This window comes from Silurus aristotelis (assembly GCF_946808225.1).
Source record: "Silurus aristotelis genome assembly, chromosome: 20".
Lineage (NCBI taxonomy): Eukaryota > Metazoa > Chordata > Actinopteri > Siluriformes > Siluridae > Silurus > Silurus aristotelis.
In genome coordinates, this window is record NC_139593.1 from 6162423 (window position 1) to 6186592 (window position 24170).

A 24170-nucleotide genomic window follows, 5' to 3' on the forward strand; every position below is an offset into this window, starting at 1 on the left:
GTGCACTGAAAATGTAATGCTACCGGAAAAAAGCACAAAAAAAAACACAAGGCTGGAAAAGTCAGGTGTCGAAATACCTTTATGGTCTATTGGGTCCGTGGTGTGGACTTTGAAGTGATTTGAAAAATGTTGAATATGCAGAAATGATGGGTTCATCCATTAAAGCAGTGAAGAAAGCCAATGCCACTGTGTCAGCTTTTCCTGTCAGTGTACAGTAGATGCTTTAGTGTAAATCCACAACCTCCAGATATAAGCACACTTCCCTCTAGTGGAGATGCATGCTCAGGGAGTGTACACTTCTCATGGCACAACAATTATAAAACCAGAACTTTTACATTTTTTACTGTAAATAAACATTAACAATGTCAGCAATACGATTAATACTTTAATGTTTAAATGTTTCCAGTGGTAGCATTTTAGTGTCAACTGCATTATAAATGCCGTTAGAAAAATCATAGACTCATTAGTACATTCATAAAATACATTATATATACACTGTAAGACAGACTGTAGTTTCAGTCATTGCAGCATTTTTTGGGCTTCCTCTTGGTCTACATGCTGAAAAAAAAGAGAAGAAAAGTGCTAAATTAGTCGTGAAATAGAACGAAGACAAGAATTCAGAACATTTGAAAACAATACTTAAACTAATCACAGGTTTCGTATGCATAGTAATTCATTTTTCGTATTCAATTTGATGTTCTGGGTATACTCTTTTCTTAAAGTGGAATGTAAAGATTTCGATATTTCAGTGCATTTTTTAACTTCTTGCTGTTTTTCCTCACAATGCTCTCCTCAATACAAAAACATCAAAATGGTCTCTCTGTGGAAACTCAACCCAGAGCAATATGTATTTTCCCCCATTATCTGTATAGAACAAAACCTTATCAGGTACTGTGGCAAAATTACATGCTATATAATAGTGAATTATTTATAATATATAATATACTTTGATATCTCTCTTTTTCTTTAAATAACATGGACATGCTTTACTGTATTTAAGCTCCTTCACAACACTAGATCAAAAATATCATGTTGTGAAAATTTGTGCGAGAGTCATTCAGCCACAAGGGTGTTAGTAAAGCCAGGTACTGATATAGGGGAGGTGAGGGGCCCTAAAGTGCAGACAGTGTTTCAATTCATCATAACCAATAAGGCTGACGTCAGATCTTTATAGCAGTCTACTCAAGATCCTCCATTCTAACCCATGTAAAGCACATCTTCATGGAGCTGGCTTTGTGCACAGGGGCATTGTCATGCTGGAAAAGGTTTGTATCTAATAGGTAAAGTGAAAAATATTATGCCACAATACAGTTTATTATAAATAATCTAACAAATTTGAGATCTCTGCTTATCTTGTCGTGTAAAGAGTCTGTAAAACAGTTTTTTGTGGACTTGCCACCTGCCTCCTCTTTCTTCTTCCTTGAGCAAGAAACCTCTCCACTGTATTTAAAAGGCAGCTGTAGTTCTTTAGTACTAATGATTAGGCAGTTGTGAGTTTGAATCTCATATCCACCAAATACCCATCAGCTGAGCGAATGAGACAGATTATTTCCCATCATTAACTGAGCAGCTTGAATCATGTCCTGTTTCACATCTATGTCACTCTGTTGCCTAGCAAAACATAATAAAAATGGATCAATCCAGATACTCAGGACAAATCTGACCCTTACAAGATAAGATGAATCTGATTCACTTTAAAATCCATTATGCCTCTTTAAGTGTCACTTTTTTCCTGTCTCTCATTAAAAAAAGAAAAAGGAGTACCAGTGGCATGCTGAGATTTATAAAAACACTGGAACAAAGCAAAATGTGCTCAGTTCAGATAAATGTATAGCACACCCTGATTTGGAAGTTTATTTAAGCTGTTAATCTTCTGTACTATGTTTCCGCTCATTTTTTTGTTTAAGTGGCTTGTTTTAAAAGGCAAAAGGACCAGCAGCCCCGATCAACGATTACATCCATTTCAGACTCTGCAGGCTGAATCTGGGCACCATGAAATGAAGGAACACTTTAACTCAGATGTGAATCGTGCTACAAAAATATGCATAAATTTTAGTCTATAAAGGTAAATGTGTCATGTTTTATTATCTGCTATCCATCATTATATTCACACCACAAACAATACAATCTAAACAAGTACCCTTCAAACAGGAATTTCCCTTTAACAAAATACAGGTTGAATAAAAATAGGCAGCCATGAGGATGGGGAGGTTTCTTGTAAGAGCCAGGAAGTGGTAACACCCCATTTCCTGTGGTGCTAAAAAAAAAGCAAAAGCATAAGTCTGTTGTGCACAAAATTGTATTCTGTAAAAAGACACTTCTGGAGAGCCTGGTATAAAAGATCACCAGAAGATTAAAAATATATATATTATCGACCATTTTATTGAATAAAATAAAAAATTATATATAATCTCTCAATCTGAACTTTTGTGTGTTTTGTCCACAGTGGTGTAGTTGAGATTTTTTTGTAAATATATGTAGATTTATTTATGTTTTAAATTGTATTTTTTAGCTGTTTTTAAAAATATTGAAAATTCTCATCTTTACATTTGCATAGTGCAGCCATCATGTCTAGTGCCTACTTATCAATCCTGTGGGGGCACTGTTATGATCTGCGGTTGCTACAGTCAGTCAGATCTAGTTTCAGCAGTTTTATGATCAAAAATAAGGTAAGATGACTAAATGAATGTCCAGGTTTTTCCATTAATAGATTCTTCTATCCTGATATTCCAAGATGACAATGCCAGAATTCATAAGGCTCAAATTGTGTGGTTCAGAGAGCATTAATAATTTTCTCTTAAATTTTTAGCTACATTTAAAAATGGCAAGTTCTTATCTCAGACTTAGAATATTTGTACCTTTGAGTGTTTCTCCATGACTAGTGACTTAAATGGTTTGTTGTCTCTTTTCTCCTGTCCCCTATATGCCATTGTTCACAAGGCGAACGCTGCATTCGTTTTATTTGTCTGGTATCTGTCCTAAAAAGTATCCCTGGTTAAAATTAGGCTGTCAGAAATTGTGGTACATTGAAAACTCAGCCACACCAAGCTGCTCCTGTGCCCATGAGCAAGTTCCTTAACCCCATTTGCTGCTCAGTTGTATAAATTAGATAAAATGTAAGTGGCCAAATGCCATATATGTGGACAATGAGAGTAATGCTGTATAACTAGACAACAACATTTTCTTATTTTACTTAACTTAATAGAACATCCAGGTATTCATATACTCTTTTACTAGGTACTCAAAAGTATGTATCTTTTCATTGCAAAACAAGTACATATTTTAGTGCTTAGTATAAGTAGGCAAATTGAAACACATTCTTATACACGTCTTATACCTCTTATTCTCAAGCCTTCATTTCTATATAATCCAGTGTTTTTTCTCCTTATTATCGTGGATTTTCTATCTTTAACATTGCCTGCTTGTACTTTAAATGCCTCTTTTGTCTATACATATAACCAAGTTAGTCAACCACAAACCACATGAATGTTGCGTAGTATGAATAGTTCAAAAATGAATTCTATTTCTATATTCTAATACGAACGTTTCTAATGACTAAAATCGAAATCAAACTAATAGCCAGTAAAACTGTGTATGACCCCTTACAATGCTCAAAGATAACAAATGCAGTCATTATTTACAAGTTAAATATTTGGTTTGGGTTACTGTAGACCTACATTCTGAGCGCCATGATTTCTTCACATTTAAATATCACTTAGGCATGGCTGCAGACCAAAATGATTCTTTGGTCAAAAGCATAATTTGAGGCACAGCCATTTTTAGCTCTTTGATGTCAAAGAGCTCAGTGTTTTTTCCCAAAAACAAAACATTAAGACTATAAATAGTATATTGTTCTCTTGCTGCCTCCTTCAGAAGCAACATCTTTGGAAGTTGGAATTGTAGTAATTGTGGTAATTGTTCTTGAACTGAAAATATGGTAATCATCCAAATCAAACTAAAGTTGCTTTCCTGTTTAACAAGTAAGTCGACACAAAGAACTGGCCAACCTGATAATTGACCCATGGCTGGTTAATCAGAGTCAGAATGTAAGACAATAAGATAGAGAAATTATGGATTTCCTAAAGTCAAAGGTTAGGATTTTTGAAGCTCTTGCTGTCTCCTTGATAACGTTATCATCCCTTCTTGCAAAACCATGAAAGAAACAAAGCCAAAAACAAATAAAAAAAATTCTAAAACTAAATGTTTTTGACACAATTCAAAAAGAATACTTGCATTTTGTAATAAAAATAATGATAAGGATTTATAAAACTATTAAGGATAAATACTGGATCATCATTTTGGCACTGAGAGATGAGAAAGAAGGGAAGTGTAGGAAGTCACTCTAAAAACCATCATCCTAGTGTGAAAGTCTCAGAGGCTTACAATTTCTAAGTTTATTTGCACAACTGCTCAGCCATTAAAAGGTAGACTCATAAAAGAACCTTTCAGCACTTTGACAAACTCTGCCTCGTTCCAGGGCAAAAGTCTCACGAGCTGTTATTCGAAAACAAGCCCAAAGGAAGCCTGTGTTTATCTGCGTCATGGCTAAAACCCTGGTTACCGGCGACATGATGAGTTTGTTCAAAGGGAAACATAAAAAATAGAAAGAAAGAATTAAAGAAAAAGAAAAACACTGATATGCCAAAGCTGGAAGTATGTCTGACTGTGTTTTTGATATGATTCCTCCCCACCACAATGCTATCAACGTATAGTTTTTCAGATTGATACTCTATATCACAGCAATACTAATAATAATACTGGATTTGTGCACAGGGCTTGTCATGCTGGAACTGGTTTGGGTCTCCTAGTTCGAATGAAAGGAAAATTTCATGCTACAGCATCAAATACACCCGTGTGCCTCCAAGTTTTGTGGTAAAACTTCAGGGAGGATTAATTTATGGTTGGAAAAGTGAGATGTCCAAATACTATTGTCCATTTTTTGTGTGGTATATAAATGATAGCAGGAACAGTTGGTTTGTAAATGGTAAATTTAAGTACAAATGGTTGAAAGACTGAAACAGTGTAGATTAGACTTAGGAGGTATTTTTGAGAGTAAAGGTCTACTGACCCACTCGGAGGACCTTGTTATCGTCTCTTCATGCTCAAACACAGGCATATGAGCAGTACAAGCACCGCAAAAGCAGCCGAGATGATGATGATGTTTCTATATCCAGCTGCAACACAAAAGCACAGAGTGAGAAAATTAACCCACAGAAAGGAATAAACTGAATTGAAATGTCTGACACCATAACAAAAGCTGTAATAACACAATAAAAATCATTTTTTAATTAATTACATCCTGATACTGTCCTAGTGTCAAATGAAGGGTTTGTAGAGCTTTTCTAGACTTACAGGCTAAACTGAGACTATTTTATTCTGTAGGATAATGACACGTGTATCAGTGTAAATGTATTTGCCCCCCCTGACTTTTCCAGCCATAGGTTATTCTACTAAACTGTTTCCACATAGTTGAAGGCATGTAACTTTTTAGGATGTCTTTAAATGTGCTAGCATTACATTTTTTCACTTTACTTGAACTAGGAGTCCCAAACCTGTTCCAGCATGGCAATGTCTCTGTGCACAAAGCCAGCTTCATGAAGATATCCTTTTACTCACCCTTGTTCAATGATACAGAAATGCTCGTCTCCAGGCCTTTATGGAGCGCTGTACATGTCACTTGCTCCTCTTTCAACAACTGGGACTGAAACTGTATGGTGGTGACCACCAGTGTAGTGCCGTCTCCCTGCGGGTAAACTGAGGTCTCGGAGTGGGCCAGTGTGAGGTTATAACCCTCCACATTCCAGACGAGATCTGCAGGAGGACGAGACACGGCCGAGCAGTTGGCCTGGATTACTCCATTCTCTGTGGTGGTGTAGCTCACCTCAGGTTTGGGCAGGACTGTGAAAACAACACAACTGGCCTTGAAGGACTGATTCTAGAGCAAAAAAATACTAATTTTTAAACTGGTTAGTGACTGTTGCAGCAGTTCGCAAAAGAGTGGAGAGCGGAACAGAGCGCACTGGTTAGTCTCATCGGCTGCCGGTATAGTCTTAACCCTCATTCCCTCTGGCTTCAAACTCCACTTGCGAACCACTGCCACAGTGACATTCAGAAAGTTGCTCATAAACAGTATCTATATACGACATAAAATTCTGTATGAAACTGGGCGAATCTGCCACAGAGCCATTAGACCTGACATATTTTTGACATACAGCAAAGCTGCAATGAGTCATTTGAGGTGTTTTAAGTGGCAAACGTGCTTCAGGATCATAAGAATATCACTGACGACAAGAGATCAGGAAGATTGTGCTTTATGATTGTTGGAGAACAATTTACATTTTCACTTCCACACCCACCCTACTCACCAAATTTGGTTCCTGTGGACTTCGCCCTCTACCCAAAGATCAAGGTATTCATTCATTTACTTAAATGAATGTTTTTTGCCCAAAAATTTGGGCCATTGGGCATTTTCCTGTTTTTTCTGAGATAACGTAAGGCGTACCTTAACACTAGTTACAAGGGACAGCCGTAACACATGGTGTTTGGAAGTGAAAAACACAGATTGTGAAAAGACAGGACAGTGTGAGAGGATATGATTCAACCCACTGTCTGGAGGCACGATTTTCCTCCAGCGACAAAAGCAACACTGTTTAAACAACATTATCAGAAGAGAGACATAGAGGACCTCTGTTTTCACTCTGAAGAAATGTGTCACAGTAATAGCAGCAGGCTTCGGTCCAAAGCAAACGCCTTTAAATTCACAGTCACTAGCACAGATCAGGATAATAGCCAGTGTTTGAGCCAAACAGCAGAATACTACTGTGTAAATATTCAGTGGTCTAAGCAGGTAAAATGAAAAAAGAAAAAACAAACAAACAGCTCTGTAATTAAATAACGTGGAGGCACTAATGACAGTGCACTCACTGCACTTACATGAAGTAAAATGGCTGACAGATTTGCTAACCCTTTCCTCTAGTACAGGAACTCAGATTTAGCATGACTCAAGTGTACTTTGTTCTATTGACCAGTGGCTAAAATCACCCCAAGTGTACAAAACTGTCAGGTATTGACTCCTACCTTATAGATTTAGTTTGCATTAAAATTACACAAAATTAATTTGTATTACAGCTCAGAATAACACAGTCACAGAAAAGCGCATACACGTACGTAGGCCCATTATTTGTAAGTCCCTGTGATTGACAGAAGAGTGAAAGCATGAAATCCCTCCCACCTAGAGAATACGGTCACTTTAGCTCAGTCATGGACGAATATAGTATTGTCGGGATCTGAAGTTGTGATTTCCTTGTGTTTTTTTTTCAGTCATTTGATTTAGCTCATGCCAGAGCTCATGGAATCAATATGGCTTACTTCATCTTTTTATAATTCAGTTGCAGCGTAAGTTAAAATGTGACATCAACTGAAGTTTCCCTTTCATTTTTCACTTCTTTTGAGCAGCTTTTAGACCATCTTACTAGTAATGTTACTCCTGAATTTCCCCCATAAAAATATTATTATTTAATTATTCCCTAGATAATGTATTCAGATTGTTTAGCCAGTCTTTACCCTTTCTGCTTGACATTTACTGTGTTTTATAACCATAACCATGGTGTCATACATTTCTTTTGCTTGTTGCTTTTACTATATTTAGAAGAAGATTTCATTTTCACAATTCATGCCGGGGGGAAGAACAGAATCCCAGAGCCAACAAATTAAGTAAGAGAGACCTTGCCAAGCTAAATACGGAGTTGTAAGAAGATTTGTGACCAGTAGCTCACCCACTGTTTTTATCTCGATTTATTGTCTAAAAGTGATGGCTTAGTTATATAATGACTTCCTTTTCCTGAGTTCTGCAGCAGTAAGCCAGATAGACTCTCTGTCTCTTTTGCCGACACACATGCATGCATATGTCAAACACACACACAAACACGGACACACACACAGACACATACTGTACTTTCACATAGACTTGTAAAACATGTCTCTGAAAGACAAGCATTATTTAATAAAAAAAAAATCAATGACTTAATTAATAATAATAATAATAATAGTTAAAATATTCAAACTTTCAGAAGTTGTCTAGATAACATACTTAGTAGAAAATTACTTCTACTTACATTTTAGATAGTTACATGCACTTTAAATGTATTTAAGACACTTTTCAATTGATGAATCTCAAATAACATGCTCTTGTTGAAAAAAAATGGTGTTTTGTTTCTATGAGGAGATTTATTTAACATTTTTGAAAGGAGTCTCCAGTATTAGTGTTTCACAACGTTCCACAACATTAAAAAACAATGTGCCCCATTACACCACCCTGCCCTTACCTCCTTTTTCCTATTACCATGACCAGTAATGTTTTATTCCTTATATACGGTTCTCATTAATACGTACTGTAGACAGCAAGACATGCCGTGACACTCTTCGAACCTCCCGGGTACGTGTGGAAATCGCAGGTGTAACAGCCTTCATCTTCCATGTGAACGGGGTCTATGGTTAACTGGCTGTTCCCCAACGTCTTGCTGAGCTTCACACGCTCCCGGAATGGTAGCTCTACGCTCATGTTGCCGCTCTTGGTCACAGAGGCTACAGTGATGGTGTCACCCTGCTCTGTCGTTTTCTTCCACAGGATCTGATGGACTCTGTTGGCAAGTGCGTAGGTACACGAGAGTGTTACTTGCTTCCCATGCACTGCTGTCTTGTTGCCCATGGACTCTGCTTTTGCTGAGAGGAAGAGAAAGAACTATTCAATGTTAAGATGGACTGGCAGGTTCATTGGGTGCTTATTAACTCTAGCTTTCAAAATAGGTTTGACTTGGAAACCTTTCAGAGTTGTCTCAATGGATCGAAACAAAAAAATACTATAGATGAGAAATGTATATTCACTGGATATGTTTTACATGTTCTTGCATTGATGAGGGTTTTTAACCACTGGACTTTGATGGTCACTGGCTTGTAACCATCAGCCTACTTGTTTTCATTCTTCCCTCTTCAAACATCATGAATCACCCGTTCTGAGTATATTTCATGGAATAACAGAAATATACTAGGCTTTTTCATTTTTTAAACTTGCCTTTTTTTAGCCTATTTTCTGTTTTCCTCTTTGGATAATTGTTCATGCATTAAACAGGATGTACTAGATCATAGGACAGGAAGTTAGGACAGGAGTACAGGACCTCAATAAAAAAGGGAACCAGATCTTTTCCACTTCCTGTTGTGATCATCACAGAGTACCTCAGAGGGACAATTAAAGCCCCCATCATGTGTTTTAAGGAAATCTTTAAAACTTGTAGCCAAGTACTTCGAGCAACATTGCACGTTTGTTCTAGTTCACCATTCATTAGGTCTTAGAAGAAGGTCTAAAGCAGTCTTAAGAATGCTGCTTAAGGGTTTATATATAAACTTGCTTTATCATACAAAAAGCTTCAAAGTTGAACCTTAAAGGCTAAGAATCGAACTATCCCGAGAAATTAAAGAGCAGGGAATTAAATTATCTAATACTATTACTGTTGACTTCGTAGCACCAAAGATATTAAATGTAAGTTAGATCCTTTTGCTCATAATTATTAATTACCAACATTAGCATCACCTTACCATTTAAAGAAAGGCATATCGTCCTCTGCTGCTGTCCAGATGGGTACACGTCGAACACACATGTGTAGCAGCCTTCATCACCCAGCTTGGTTCTTTCAATGGCAAAAGAACTTCTGTCAATATGCTGGTCGATAAGCTCCACACCCTCTCGCATGATGAGGCTGTGAGGCTGATTAGGTTGGTAATGGAGGACACTTTTGTTGTGCAAATCGTACCAGCGAACCTGTTTGAGAACTTCACCGTTTCCTATGGTCAAGTTACAGCCAAGAGTAACAGGGTGGCCCAGTGTTGCCTGTAGCTGAGCCGGGGCACTCACTTCAGCTAGGAGATCAAAATCAAAATAATAATAAATCAAAAGCAATTAAAATACATCAGCCAATCAGGTTTGTGCACATATAATAAAGATTGAGAAAATATAACCAATATTAATTTTCACTAATTATGTTTATTACTATTTATTTAACTATTTATTTATTTAAGCTGTACTCATAATGTTAAAGTAGAATTGTTTAATAAAATGTAGTCATAGAATTAAAGAAAATACATTATAATAATATATAATAATATAAATATTATACAAAATATAATACAACATAATATACAAAAGGAATAGTATATGCACTGTGTATTATTTTGCACTTAAACACTAAGCTAAAAGAAAGCAAAAAAAAAAATATAGAAATACAGAAAAATATATAAACTTTTTTTCTGTTGCCATTATTTTAGAAAGACACTTTTAAATAATATGAACATTACTAAAAAAAAAAAAGTAGATGATTTTGTCCAGGATCAAGATTATTTTTTTTATTGTTTTAAATCACAATATTCATTTTAATATGAAGATTTCTGTCTGTAATCTCATAGGCTACCAATAATTAGTGAAATAAAATAAACACTGTTTATTTTATTTTATAATTACAAATATTCCAAACATATTGTGGAGACTTACAGAAAACGTTTGATCTCTGTCATTGCCGACAAAGGGTATATAACAAAGTATTGAGATGAACTTTTGTTATTGACCAAATACTTATTTTTCACCATAATTTGCAAATAAATTCTTTAAAAATCAGACAATGTGATTTTCTGGATTTTTGTTACTTATTTTTTGTCTCTCATAGTTGAAGTGAACCTATGATATAATTTACAGCCCTCTCGCATCTTTTTAAGTGGGAGAATTTGCACAATTGAGGGCTGACTAAATACTTATTTGCACTGTACATACATATATAATGTTTGGAATTTTGGTAAATTTATAAGAATTCATAGATTTATAAGAATTTATACAATTTGTAGGAAAAGCTATGAAGGTTAAATCTATAGCAAGCAAGGTTACCAATAGCAAGATTTACAACAAAACCATTTGTATGAAATCCAACATAAGGATTTTTCCAAATTTCTGTGAGGTTGAACAGATGTATATAAAGAAAGTAAATGCCTAAAGTGCTACCTGAAAGAAAACCTTTCTTTCTCAATTATGACTAGGAATAATGTGATGTCTATAGAGCCATACCTTGCAGTGTAGGAAACATTATCACAGCCAACCACAGGTACACAGAGACACACCTACACATTTTAGTCTGAAAGAAAGAAATTTTGAGGTTTAAACACACCTCTGCTTATCGTGAAAGCTATACTTTCAGCAGTGTAAAACACAGGTAAGCACATGCACCCAAACCCTGAAAATTACTATGGATTACTTCTAATGTTGACTCAACCAAGCTAGCATATTTCAGCAGACACATGACGAAACTAAATAAACCCAATAGACCTTCACGGGTTATCTGAAAGACACTTACAATACACTGAAACCAAGATATATTTTTGCTTTTTAAATTGTCAGTTGTCTTCTTCACATTGATCATCTTAGTCAATAGCCATTGTTTACTAGCAATCAACAGTCTTTGGAAAAGAGTTTTGAAATCTGCAGAACAAGATATTCAGTTTACTCAAATATACATGCTCATTCGGGTTTATTATTTTCTGAAGAGCCACGCAAACATATCAATATATACACAAGTAAAGAAAGTCTGTTGAAAACTAAATCTAAATAATCAGTGATTTACAAACAAAAATCAAAACAAAACAGCAAAACAAAGTAACCAAATCTCTTTTTTTTTTTTTTTTTTTTTTTTAAGTTTATAAACATAAAAAAGGGCCAGATGTTTGACATTTTGACATGACAGACATGCCTGTGTTTGATCATCAGGGTTTGGTGTTTGGTGTTTTATTTGACAGAGATCACCAGTACACATTAAATTACTAATCAATGCAGTGAGTATGATATAAATCACCCATAATAAATGTATAGCTCTAAAGTAATCTGCTTTTCACTTTCCATTCAACGTATAAACTTTAAAAATCAACTAACAACATGTCAGGTACTTGGATTAAAGAAAGCTAAACAATTAAACAATTATACAGTAAATGTAGCAGAAACAAACCAAAAAAGTAAAAGATTCCAATAATTATTAATTAAATAATAATTCTAGTAGTTATGAAATAGTCACCCTATTTGTTACCTATATACACACACACACACACACAAACACATGCACACACTCACTCGTGTACGTGTATAAACATAGGTGACAAACGGAGTGACTTTTGTCACACACATATATCACACGTATATTTTTTCACACATATATCAGTGACACTTGTCCTTTGAATATCATAGACTGGAGCTTGAACCCTTGACCTTCCAATCAGTAATCCACAGCTGCAATCGCTAAGCTAACGGCTTAAAAATGTTTTCTTTTTTTTCTTTCTTCTTTTTTTTTACATTCAGAGATAAAAAGAAAAATCAGCTCTTATTGAAAATCTCAGTCAAGGTTTCTGTTAAAAGCATTTTAACATCTCTAACATTATGGTTATCATCCAATTCCGTAGCTTTAAATACTAATTAGTCAATTTATGCTTTGTTTTGTAACTGTAATTTCTAAAGAGTGAGGTAAGTCGTTGCAGCTTGACATATTTTTTGACAATATTTAATAGCTTATTTTAAACACTAATGGAGTGTTTTTTATAGCCATTTGCTTAAAAAAATCATGAATGAACGATGGGTGAATGTCTGGTTTGTCATTCTATATTTATACTCATATTTCAGTACTCTTATATTCAAGATTATTTTAATATAATAATAAGAAAACTAAACTCTGCTCGGGATATGAACATGATTTGATGTACTTACTTCAAAGAGAAATGAAAACTGAATCATACACAGAGAAAACCTGACATAGGCAATATACAGTAGTATGTTGAGGACTATTTAGGTCCATCCAAATACTTGTTTTGAATTAATAATGCAAAAATGAAGCTGCTATTCAAAAAAGGTACAGATCTCTGTTTATTTTTTCAAATAAGCGTCTGCTGATTCTGTGTGTTTGAAGTGCAGTTTCAGGAAACAATTTGCACCCTGCTGAGGCTATTACCTTTCTGCTACTGTTACCGTCATCTGGAAGACATGAAGCATTATAATTCTTTGCTTTCATGTCTAGACTGGCACAGCAGCAGGACATCAGCACAAGAGAATACAGATTTTTCCAAAGAAAACCAAATGGAGTGACTTTTTACTTTACAGTACAAATTTGGACATAAAAGACACTATGTGGACAATTGCAGTACTTTTGTGTCATTGGTTGTAAGTGGGCCTGTAAATAGAGAATATACTGAAGAACGGCTTTGCTTCTGCAGTTGAAACACCCTTACCTGCAGTGTTATACCCCAATGCATACATTATGCATTAAAATATATTTCACTATATTTGATGCTAAGCCTTGCCCCTGCTGCGCTATTAAAAGAGCTTGGTGTTTAACCTCAGGCACCCACGCTGCCAGGAAATACACTCACAGTGGTTGTTTGTGGTTATAGCAGCCCCACTCCCTTTACACACCTCAACTAAAGGGCAGCATACATTACTATCCCTGTGGCCTGCATCAAAATAATATCTCCTTTGAATGGAACCACAAAGACCAGTGGGAACGCTATTCTGGCAAGTTTTTTAGTACAAAAGGCATAAGTGGTTTAAGAAATGGGATGCAGCCTTTGAGATATTTCACTGTGTGGCTCATGGATTCAGCCCGTATGGTAATTTAATAGTTGGCTTCATTTCTCTTTGCCACAGCCAAATAAAAGTAACAAACAAATTGGGACAACGAAATGAATTTTTTTTGTTGTTGTGATCTTACAGCACTAGCAGCACATTATTCATTATTTAACTGCAATGTGTCTTGCTCACAGATTACTTTCTACCAAGTAACTGTCTGTCTAACCTGTCACCATCATGTATGTTTTTTAAAGCATTTTTGCTCAAACAACAAATATGAAGTGAAAAGAAATTAAATGTATGAGCGTATTTATACTACTATATATACTAGGAAGTTGTAGCTCAGAGGTTAAGGCATTGGACTTTGAATCGGAGGGTCGCAAGTTCAAATCCCAGCCACATCAAGCTGCCACTCCTGGTCCCCTGAAACCCATAGCTGCTGATTTGTATAAATGAGATAAGTGTAAGTTGCTCTGAATAGGGGCACCTGCAAAAATTCGATAAATATAAATGTAAATGAAGATGGCCAAGCTGACACCCTTGGGCCCTTGAGCGAGGCTCTTAACCCTATGTGCCCCAGAAGCCCTGTATCATGGCTGATCCTGAGGTCAGACCCCAGCTTACCAACAAGCTTGGATATTTGATAGAAAGAATGTGAAGAAAGAATTTCACTGATGTTGCCAGCAAAATGTGTCACTGATGTAACAGGCAAAAGCTTCTTAATAATTATTATTATCTTTTAAAACTTTCAAAGTTTTATGAAAGTTTTAAACGATAATAATTTTAAACTTTTGAAAGTTTTAAATGATAATAATTATTAAGAAGCTTTTGCTTGTTACAAGTTCATTACGGCACAGTGAAGTTCTTTCTTCACATTCTTTTTATCACATATCCCAGCTTGTTAGGAAGCTGGGGTCTGACCTCAGGACCAGCCATGATACATGCTTTTTCTAAAAGATATTACATTGTATTATTTAAAACGATTTACCAAAAAGTTAATAAATGAAGCTATTGTGCTTATTGTAAGTACTTATAGCATTTTTTTTGTTTACGTTATTTACTGCATTTCCATTGTTTTCAAATTGAGTCACCTGACAAACAAACTTATGCTTTGTGCTCTGTTTTAACCATTTTTCCAAAGCAACGCTTACACTTGTTTATCTCTGTTTACACACTCAGTGGTGTGATTCTAAATTATAAAATTTGGCTTCCCTGACCAAATCAGCAGCTACAGATTTTGTAGATCAGAAGAATACGCTGCTTTCTGACTACCGTACACTTGCACGTCCTTGAGTTTTTGTGGCTCAAAGAGCTCTAAATAAATGTGTATTTTATACCTGCACCTCTAGCTCGTGACTGCTGTATCCTCCAGATAGGGTAAAAATTCCTATAACGATTAAATAATACTGCTTCAATACCCTTGCTTTTTGGTGTTGGAATAGTTTTCCTTGAAAAGACCAAATGGCCAAAGGTCTCCATTCATCCGTTCAACAACGCTCCTTGTTCTTCTGTTAATCAGAAAGAATTCCGCGTACAACCTTTAACTAATATGTTACAGAAGCTTTAAAAGACCTTCATTTGTCTTAATATATTTGCGAATTTATTTTCACAAAATCCTTGTTTACTAAATTGTTACAATTAACTGAATGCATTACAATTGAATTGCTGCATCACTGCTTAATCAAGTCTGCATGATACACAATAGTTTTTGTATGTAATCCAGACATGCATGCAGGATAAGATAATAAAAAATAAAAAAAATAGACTATAAAGGATTTTTACAGCATAACTGAAAATCTCTTGGAATGAAGAAAACAAATAAACTACACATTGTTCGAGCATATGTGCATTCTCTGCATAGATTTTTCTAAAATAGCTATATTTTAGTAGAAAAATAAAATTTTTTAACATTTACATTAACGTGTTCTAATGCTTTCCATGTACAAATGACAATTTATTAATGCAATTATGGCAATGCAAAAAAAAAAAAAAAAGAAAAAAAAAAAAGGAAAAAAAAAAAGAATAAAGAACACAGCCAAACAAACAAAACATATTTTTTGTTTTTATATATTAAAGAATTTTAGATAAGTTACTTACCTTTAAGTGCAAAATTGATCTAATTATAATAATAAGAGTCGCTATACAGGTACTACACTACACACACTACACACACACACACACGCTTCTACACACACATGGTTACATGGCTGCTTCCAGGAATTAAAGTGCAGAGTACTCCAGACATGACAGGACTACTAATCACTGCAAACTGCAAACTGCCTCTGAGCAAAAGCTCTGCCCAACTTCCCACCTCCCGGTATCTTGCTTCCTGCCGCGTGAATGCGCACAATGCGCGCACACACCGCTGGGCACATCCTTGCAGTTGAATTGAATATAAAAAAAAATCATAATTTTGTACTATATATTTGACTCATTTAAAAAAAAAAAAAAAAGATGTAGAAGACGTTCGGGTTCATAGATATAAACAGTACAGTGCCTGTCAAAAGTTTCTTTTATTGTTTATAAAAGACACATGCACAAAGGAGATCATGTAATAGTTTTTAATTGCATTTTCATCAAACTGCCACCTTTGGCAATAGCAATAGGTTTAGGATAAAATACATTTTATATTTTTTTCATATTACTTCATATTCTATATTTTCTATTTTACATACTGTTTGTATATGGAGAACATGCTATATTATTATATACATGTAGGGTAAATGGTGAAAGGAATATTGAACCACCATGGCTACCATTCCATACTTATTCCATATTCCATTCCATACTTATTCCATATTCCATTCCATACTTATTCCATATTCCATTCCATACGTATTCCATATTCCATTCCATACGGCACATTGGTACTGACTGCACCATTCAACAAGACAAGGAGCCGAAGTGTACTTCCAAGCTCTGTAAGTGTTCTTTAGAGAGCAAACAGTCAGCTGGAGTGTTATCTATAAGCTACTAAAGAACACCTTGGCAAGTTCTACAAGAGGGATTTCAGTATTTCAGTTGAATTTTGAAGAAAAAAAAATACTGCTGCTGCTGTTTACAGGATTTATATATTCTGTTATAAAAATAAAAATAAAGACTATTGGGCAGCATTTTACTCTGAGTTTATTGATAAATAGATTCATTTTTTGATTTGTGTGTTTCTTTGTGTGTTTGTTTATTCATTGCCTTCTTGGCAGGTGGGTGCAACAAATGGACGACCTGAAAGAAAAAGAGAAAGAGACTTGATGTTTGTGTGTTTCACAGATATTTCTACATAATATTAATAATAATAATAATAATAATAATAATAATAATAATAATAATAATAATAATAATAATAATATGGTGTGTAATAATACCATTACACTTTTCTAACTTATTTGTTGCATTCAAAAATATAATCACTTCACATGTGCTGTGTTTAATAGGAAGCTCCCTATGCAGAGGGCAACAAGACGTATTCGGTAAGACATTGCATTTCCGTGATTTCTGTGGTAAGACAAAGCCCTATTTAGGAGGAAGATGATGGCGTCTTCCACAATGTCAGGTTGGTAGGCAAACTAAAGTAAATCCATTAATTGGCTCACCAGAGGTTGGCGATGAGTAAGCACCAGCCTCTCCAATGTCTACATCAGATGTGAGGTCAGTGCTACTAGTTTATAGTCCCCAAAGTCTTACGTGGATGGTGGTCACTTAATGGTTAAGGCATTGGGCTTTGGATCTGAAGGTCATGAGTTCAAATCCCAGCCACACCCAGCTGCCATCCCTGAGCCCCTGAGCAAGGCCCTTAACCCCATAGCTGCTCAGTAGTATGAATTGTAAGTCTGGATAAGAGCATCGGCCAAATAATGTGAATGTATTTTGGGCGCAATGTCTTTGGAACATGTACCACACAGGATGCTTTCCATAGCTGCGGCCCCTTCCCCAGCTTCAGGCTCAGATAGATTTATTTTATGTCATCTTAGTCTTTTCTATGCTTGTATTCTATATGGTGGTTGTTCCGCCTGGATACATTCAGTTTTTATATTAATACATTAATATAATGTGAGGTTCAGTTACCAGCGTGACACTAAAACAGGTAGTAGTAACGGCTACTTTTTACTTAAGTACATGAATTTAATCAGTCTCCTCGACCGATTTACAGCAAAGGCCCTTCATTGTAATGACATAAAAAAATCTTTATACTTGTCTTTTTGCACACACGGGCAGGTATCTTTAAATTTGAATAGATAAATAAAATAAATAAACAAATAAACAAATAAAAATAATAAGCTGGTAGGCAAGTTATTCCTGAAGTAACTTTAACAACTGAATCTAGTTAAATATACATTGTTATATTGTTGAATATAATACATTAATAACTGTGTAGCTTCTGTACACATGGTCTCCAGAATACAATGCAGTAATGTGGTATGGCCTATATATAAAGTATGTTGTTCCATGCGCCATCTAGTGTATATTTTGCGAAGCACAACACATGTATTTAATTATTTTTTTTTAAGTGCCTACAGGATTCAACGGGATTTCGAGGAAAAGCGTCAAGTCGCGTGAAGAAACGCGCATTTTTAATGGACACATATGGAATAGGGAAACACATTGTATAATCATGGAAGATTAAAACGGGCACAAATCAGAGGACTTAGGAAGCCGAGGAACAAATCCAACCGATGGGACAGGCGCTAATTAATGTGCTAAAACTTCTGATCCAGCTGGAGGCTGAGCCTGACCGATCAAGAAGGGATAAGATCCGAATATAAGGAGTACCGGGAGGCAGCGTGGATGTGGTTATGAATCATAAGCGCAAAACATGTCCTGTAGAATGGGTCACGTGATGAAATGTGGCGTTCAGGCGCCTGTGACGTCATCACAACATTGGCGGCGCGGATCTACTGTGACGTCATATCTCCTGAATCCTATAAAAAACAGCGCACTTGTCGCTCTCTCATCATACTGTACACAAAGTATAAGCGATCAGCAGCAGTCAAAGAAATAAATTAAGCATTTTAAAATGGTAAGTTTGAAGCAGATCCTCTTCAGTTCTAATGTTCAATAGGACGAGTAGGATTGATGATTCAACACACGAGTAGAAGATAGAGTAGCGGAACTAACATGACCAGACCTGTTTAATTAGAAAAATGGGATTATTTCAGTGGTAGTCCTCAATCTTTTTTTTTCTCCATTTCTTCATGTACTTTGTTCTTGCTAAAAAAAAAAAAATCTTCCATTCATGCCTGTTACTGACCAATCCAATTCCACCTCATGCATTTCTTCATGTACTTTGTTCTTGTTGAAAAAAACAAACAATCACACAACTCTTTTTCTTTCTACAGGCAAACGATTCCTTCAGACCTGTTACACACCAACCACAATTCCACCTCATGCATAATCCTGTTATGCCACCCCAGTCCTACCCCATGCATAATCCTGTTATGCCACCCCATTCCTACCTCATGCATAATCCTGTTATGCCACCCCAGTCCTACCCCATGCATAATCCTGTTATGCCACCCCAGTCCTACCTCATGCATAATCCTGTTATGCCACCCCAGTCCTACCCCATGCATAATCCTGTTATGCCACCCCAGTCCTACCTCATGCATAATCCTGTTATGCCACCCCAGTCCTACCCAGTGGCCCACCACTTCCTGCCACAACAATTCTATGGGGCACGCATGATGTTAGCGATGCAAACCCAATTCATCCCACTGGTCCAGGTATAACACTCGATTACAGTCTATTGATAATGGATATATAGATATAAAAAATATATAATTATCAATATATAATTATTTCTTCACTGATTTTGATGTGTGTAAAATTATAAATGAATAAAGATATTGATAAATTATTAAAAAGATGATAAGATATAATTGTTATTATATCAGTGATTGTATATCAGTATTTTAATTTTTTCAGTGATTTCGATATTTGTAAAATGTCTACTGCGTTCTTCCAAACAATTATTATTTTTTTAATCATACCATGACTCTCTTCTGTTCAGCAGCAGAATCCAGCAGCCATACATGAAACCTTTTCCCATGCTAATGGTTACATGAACGGTAAGTGGCATATAAACTGTTTAATTTTCTCCATATTCTTCTGCACAGTGGTACAGCGAGTAGGTGATTTGGAACAGGCCATGAGATGTAACCAGAATGTTCTAATCTTGGTTGTTTTTTTTTTTCTTTCAGCTGGAGGGATATATTTCATGCCTCAGCCTCTTCAGCACAACCTGCCATGTCTGGTCAAAAGGCAGCATAAACCAGTAAGTAACCAACAAAAGCACTACTGAAAACTTGTTTAATGTTCACAATTAAATATCCTCCTAATTAATGTTTTAGACATTCGCAGACTGTCTTTATTCATTAAATGGTTCTTCCCAACTCCCTCTATATCTCTTGGAGCTTCACATTTTAACTCCAGTCTTTAACTTGTATTCCCTATAGATTAGAATTCAAGAACCTGATGATGGAGACCGAGATATCACCCTGGATGAGCTTCTAGGAGGGAGACCTGCGTCCTCTATGACAGCACTTCCTGTACGATTAGTGCTCATTGGCTCAGTTATAAAATACAAGTCAAACGGTCAAATGTCATTGTTACATAATTAGTTAACGTCCTTTTTTTTTCTCTCAGGTTACAGATAAAGGTGTTCAGGTGTCTGAGCCTGAACCTCAGTTCGTGTGTGAGCCTGAACCTCAGTTCGTGTGTGAGCCTAAACCTCAGTTCGTGTGTGAGCCTGAACCTCAGTTCGTGTGTGAGCCTGAACCTCAGTTTGTGTGGAACCCTGATGCTCAGTTTGTGTGGATGCCTGATCCTCAGCCCGTGTGGGAGCCTAAACCTCCGTTTATGTGTGAGCCTGAACCTCAGTTTGTGTGGATGCCTGATCCTCAGCCCATGTCTGAGCCTGAACCTCAGGTTATGTGTGAGCCTGAACCTCAGTTTGTGTGTGAGCCTGAACCTCAGCCCGTGTCTGAGCCTGAACCTCAGCCCGTGTCTGAGCCTGAACCTCAGCCCATGTGGAAGACCGAACCTCAGCCCATGTGGAAGCCTGAACCTCAGCCCGTGTGTGAGCCTGAACCTCAGTTCGTGTCTGAGCCTGAACCTCAGCCCGTGTCTGAGCCTGAACCTCAGCCCATGTGGAAGACCGAACCTCAGCCCATGTGGAAGCCTGAACCTCAGCCCGTGTGTGAGCCTGAACCTCAGTTCGTGTGTGAGCCTGAACCTCAAGAGGAAGAGTACAAGAAGAAGGAGCAGAGTGAGCAAGTCATGGAGCAGAACGAACAACTTGCTCCAAAAAAACCAACATGGGCAGAAATTTTAAAGGGTGAAAAGCAGACAAAGAACGTTAAGAAGATCAGGGAGAAGAAAACAAAGACTGAGAAAGCTGAAGTTCACAAGCAGCAAGAAAAACAACAGCTGTCTAAGGTAAAGTCTGCAAATCACAGGGTTGAGAGGATGTGTCTTTGGGTCCATTTTTGTACATGATGGTGTGTCTGAAGATGGACATGTTGGCGTGTGTAAAAGAAATAAACAAATAGGTTTTATATTGTTTAACAGTTCACAGTAAGTCTGATTAACAGGAAGCCAGAGGTACAGTTTTATTTAAAAGCTTCCAATGCTGCTCTGTGAATTTTTCACACAGATGTGTTATGTCTCTCATGTTGATCTTTTTGTTGGATATTGACTTTGCCATCTGTTTTGTAGCATGAACGCATGGAAGAGAACAAGAAGGAGAAGGAGAAGCAGAGTGAGGACGTTGTGGAGCAGAACAAGCAAGTTGCTCCGTCCACCCTCTCAAATCCTAAAAGAGCTACATGGGCAGAAATTGTGATGGTCAATAAGCAGACGGAGAAGACTCAAGAGCAAAAGAAACAAGACAAACAACAGCTGTCTGCAAACACACAGAAATCTTCCCTCAGCAAGAACACTAAGGTAAAGTCTGTCTGCAGATCACAGGGCTGAGAGGATGTGGGTCCATGACATGGTGGTGTATCTGTAGATGTTTTACTCAAAATGTTTCAATGCTACTTTCTGACTTTTTAATACACAGATGTGTTTTGTCTCGCATGTTTATCTTTATGATGAATATTGACTTTGCCTTCTGTTTTGTAGAAAGTGGAGCTTTACATCTGGAACCTCGACTACAGCGTGGACAACAAGCGCCTGTACAATGAGTTCCACCCATTCGGAACCATCATCCACGCCAAGGTCAGCTACTGATCCCTCCATTCCCTTCCTATTTTTATAATCACCTGTGTTCACCTGTGCAATAATAACAGTCCGGTTTATTTTTAGTCAGCATTTAATGCTCATTCTTTGCTTTTTGTATCTCCTTACTGTCTTCTACAGGTGATGATGGAGGACGGCCGCTCCAGGGGATTCGGCTATGTCAGCTTTTCCTCACAAGCCGAAGCATTGACAGCCATTAAAGAAATGAACGGGAAGATGTTGGAACGTAGACCATTGAATGTGTCTCTCTCTAAAGTCAAAAAGAGTCATAAGCCTTACCGCACTCAGGGAAAACAAAACACAGAGAGTAGCCGACCATCCAAACCCCGACAGAGTCCTCGCGTCGACGCATAGAGTAAGTCCTTGTAATGTCCTACAGAATAGAAGTTGCCCTCTGCATAGTGAGCTTCTTATTAAACACAGCACATGTGGTGTTTTTTTTTTCTTTTCACATTTCTAATTCCTTAAAATAAGTTAGAATAGTGTAATGATATTATTATACACCATATTATTATTATTGTTATTATTGCTGTTATTATTATTATATAAAAATATAAAAAGAGTAACACAGCTCTGTCTTTCTCATTCAGGTCATCCCTCCGTTGCACGCACCTGCCAGGAAGCCAATGAATAAACACACAAAAAACCCCACACAGAAACACAAAGGAACAAACATGTTAATCAATGAATCTATTATTTAATAAACTTAATGTAAAATGATGAACAATGCTCTTGTTTTTTATTTTTTTATTCTAATTCATTAGAGTCTCTCTTCCCTCCATGGACATTCACCACGACTGCATCCATAAAGCCACCAGCATACTGAAAGACCTACCAAAGCATTGCAAACTGTGCACTAGTTTCTTCTTACAAGCTATTTGACTTCTTAATGCAAATGAACTCGACTGACACACACACACACACACACACACACACACACACACACTAACACACACACAACTGAACAATTGGTTTTAAAAACCATTTTGCACATTGAACTACTGCCAAACCAACAATGTTTACATGTACAGAACTGATTATAATATGGACAGGTCATTTACACTCACAAATGTATTGAACTCGTCGATGCTGCACTGTTACTTTGTTTATTGTCTTATTGTGTTGTTTTCTTTGCACTTAATGTATTTTATGTAGTGTCCTATTTAGTTTTGTGTTTTGGATCATCTTTTGGTCATTTGTGTTATTTCATGTAGCACCTTGGTTCTTGAGGAACGCTGTTGTGTCACTGTATAATGCTGTATATCTGGCTATCTGTATATCTGGCTAAAATGATTGTAAATGCTGCTTGACTTGGCTTGATGTAGATCGGTGTGTTGTTTTCATTAAATGTGGGTTTCCTTCTACCTCTTGAATGAGTTATAGATAAATTTAATTGTATGTTTGTTAATTTATTTATTTAAAAGATATCAAAATTCGCCTGTCCTTATGTGAAAACATAGTTGCCTCCTAAACTTTTTACTAAACATTGCTGTGGAAGAGTTTTGGCCCACTCTTTTTGCAGAATTGTTTTTTTAATTCAGCCACAATGGAGAGTTTTTGAGCTTGAACATCCTGTTTAAGGATGTTCTATCAATTATGGAAAGTCACACAGGTCCTGAAGCTGCAAAGCCACCCCAGACCATCACACTACCACCACCATGTTTGAATGTTGCTATAATCTTCTTTTTATACAATGCCATGTTAATTTTACTCCAGATGACAAAGGACTCAAACCTTCCAAAAAAGTTAAACTTTTGTTTAATCAATCAACAGAATATTTGCCCAAATGTCTTGGGGATAAATTTGTTTTTTTTTTTTGGCAAATGTGATACAACTCTTTATGGGTATTTTTGCCTAGCACTGTCTTTTGCCATTTTTGCCAAGTCACTTTCTTATTGTTGAATCATGAACACTGACCTTATCTGAGGCAAGTGAAGCCTGCTGTTCTTTATATGTTGTTCTGGGTTTCTTTATGCATTCCTGGATGAGTAGTCCTTGCTCTCGAGAAGTAATTTTCGTACACCGGCCACTCCCGGGAAGATTCACTACTGTTCCAAGTTTTCTTTTTCTTTTTCTTTTAAATTTAATGCATTTTTTCTTGTTTTCCCGTGACCACGACTTTATTTTCTCATGGTCTTTGACATAACATGAATGTGAACTTTGTGTGATGTAATGCTCGGTTTATCCTGTAGAGGCCGCTAGTGGTCTCCATCTCCATGTCCACCGGCAATGGAATTGGTAAGTAGGGATGTGAGTGAACGGGGGCGGAGTTAATGTTGGGGCGGTGTTTGCGGCG

The 24170-nt window shown here is 36.6% G+C and overlaps 2 protein-coding genes across 3 annotated transcripts; one reads left to right on the forward strand and one right to left on the reverse strand.

The window, feature by feature from the left end:
• Positions 1-365: 365 nt before the first annotated feature.
• On the reverse strand, positions 366-15970 carry LOC310715658 (OX-2 membrane glycoprotein). 2 transcript variants are annotated; one of them, XM_083522200.1, is made up of 8 exons: positions 15737-15923; positions 11391-11515; positions 11105-11171; positions 9592-9912; positions 8392-8721; positions 5617-5898; positions 5069-5174; positions 366-558 (listed from the first exon to the last, which is right to left on the reverse strand). In XM_083522200.1, the coding sequence occupies exons 2-7, from the start codon at positions 11454-11456 to the stop codon at positions 5086-5088; spliced, it is 1155 nt and encodes a 384-aa protein (XP_083378326.1). In that variant the 5' UTR covers positions 11457-11515; positions 15737-15923; the 3' UTR covers positions 366-558; positions 5069-5085. The 2 variants fall into 2 exon arrangements, with proteins under 2 accessions (XP_083378326.1, XP_083378327.1); XM_083522201.1 differs by lacking the exon at positions 11391-11515 and having other exon boundaries at positions 15737-15970.
• A 2226-nt stretch (positions 15971-18196) lies between these two features.
• LOC310715577 (uncharacterized protein) lies at positions 18197-22594 on the forward strand. The gene is made up of 10 exons (XM_083522092.1): positions 18197-18653; positions 18973-19356; positions 19644-19701; positions 19834-19907; positions 20089-20181; positions 20279-21070; positions 21350-21577; positions 21758-21853; positions 21995-22229; positions 22465-22594. Exons 1-9 carry the CDS (start codon positions 18651-18653, stop codon positions 22226-22228), a joined length of 1962 nt encoding a protein of 653 aa, XP_083378218.1. The 5' UTR covers positions 18197-18650; the 3' UTR covers position 22229; positions 22465-22594.
• Positions 22595-24170: the final 1576 nt, after the last annotated feature.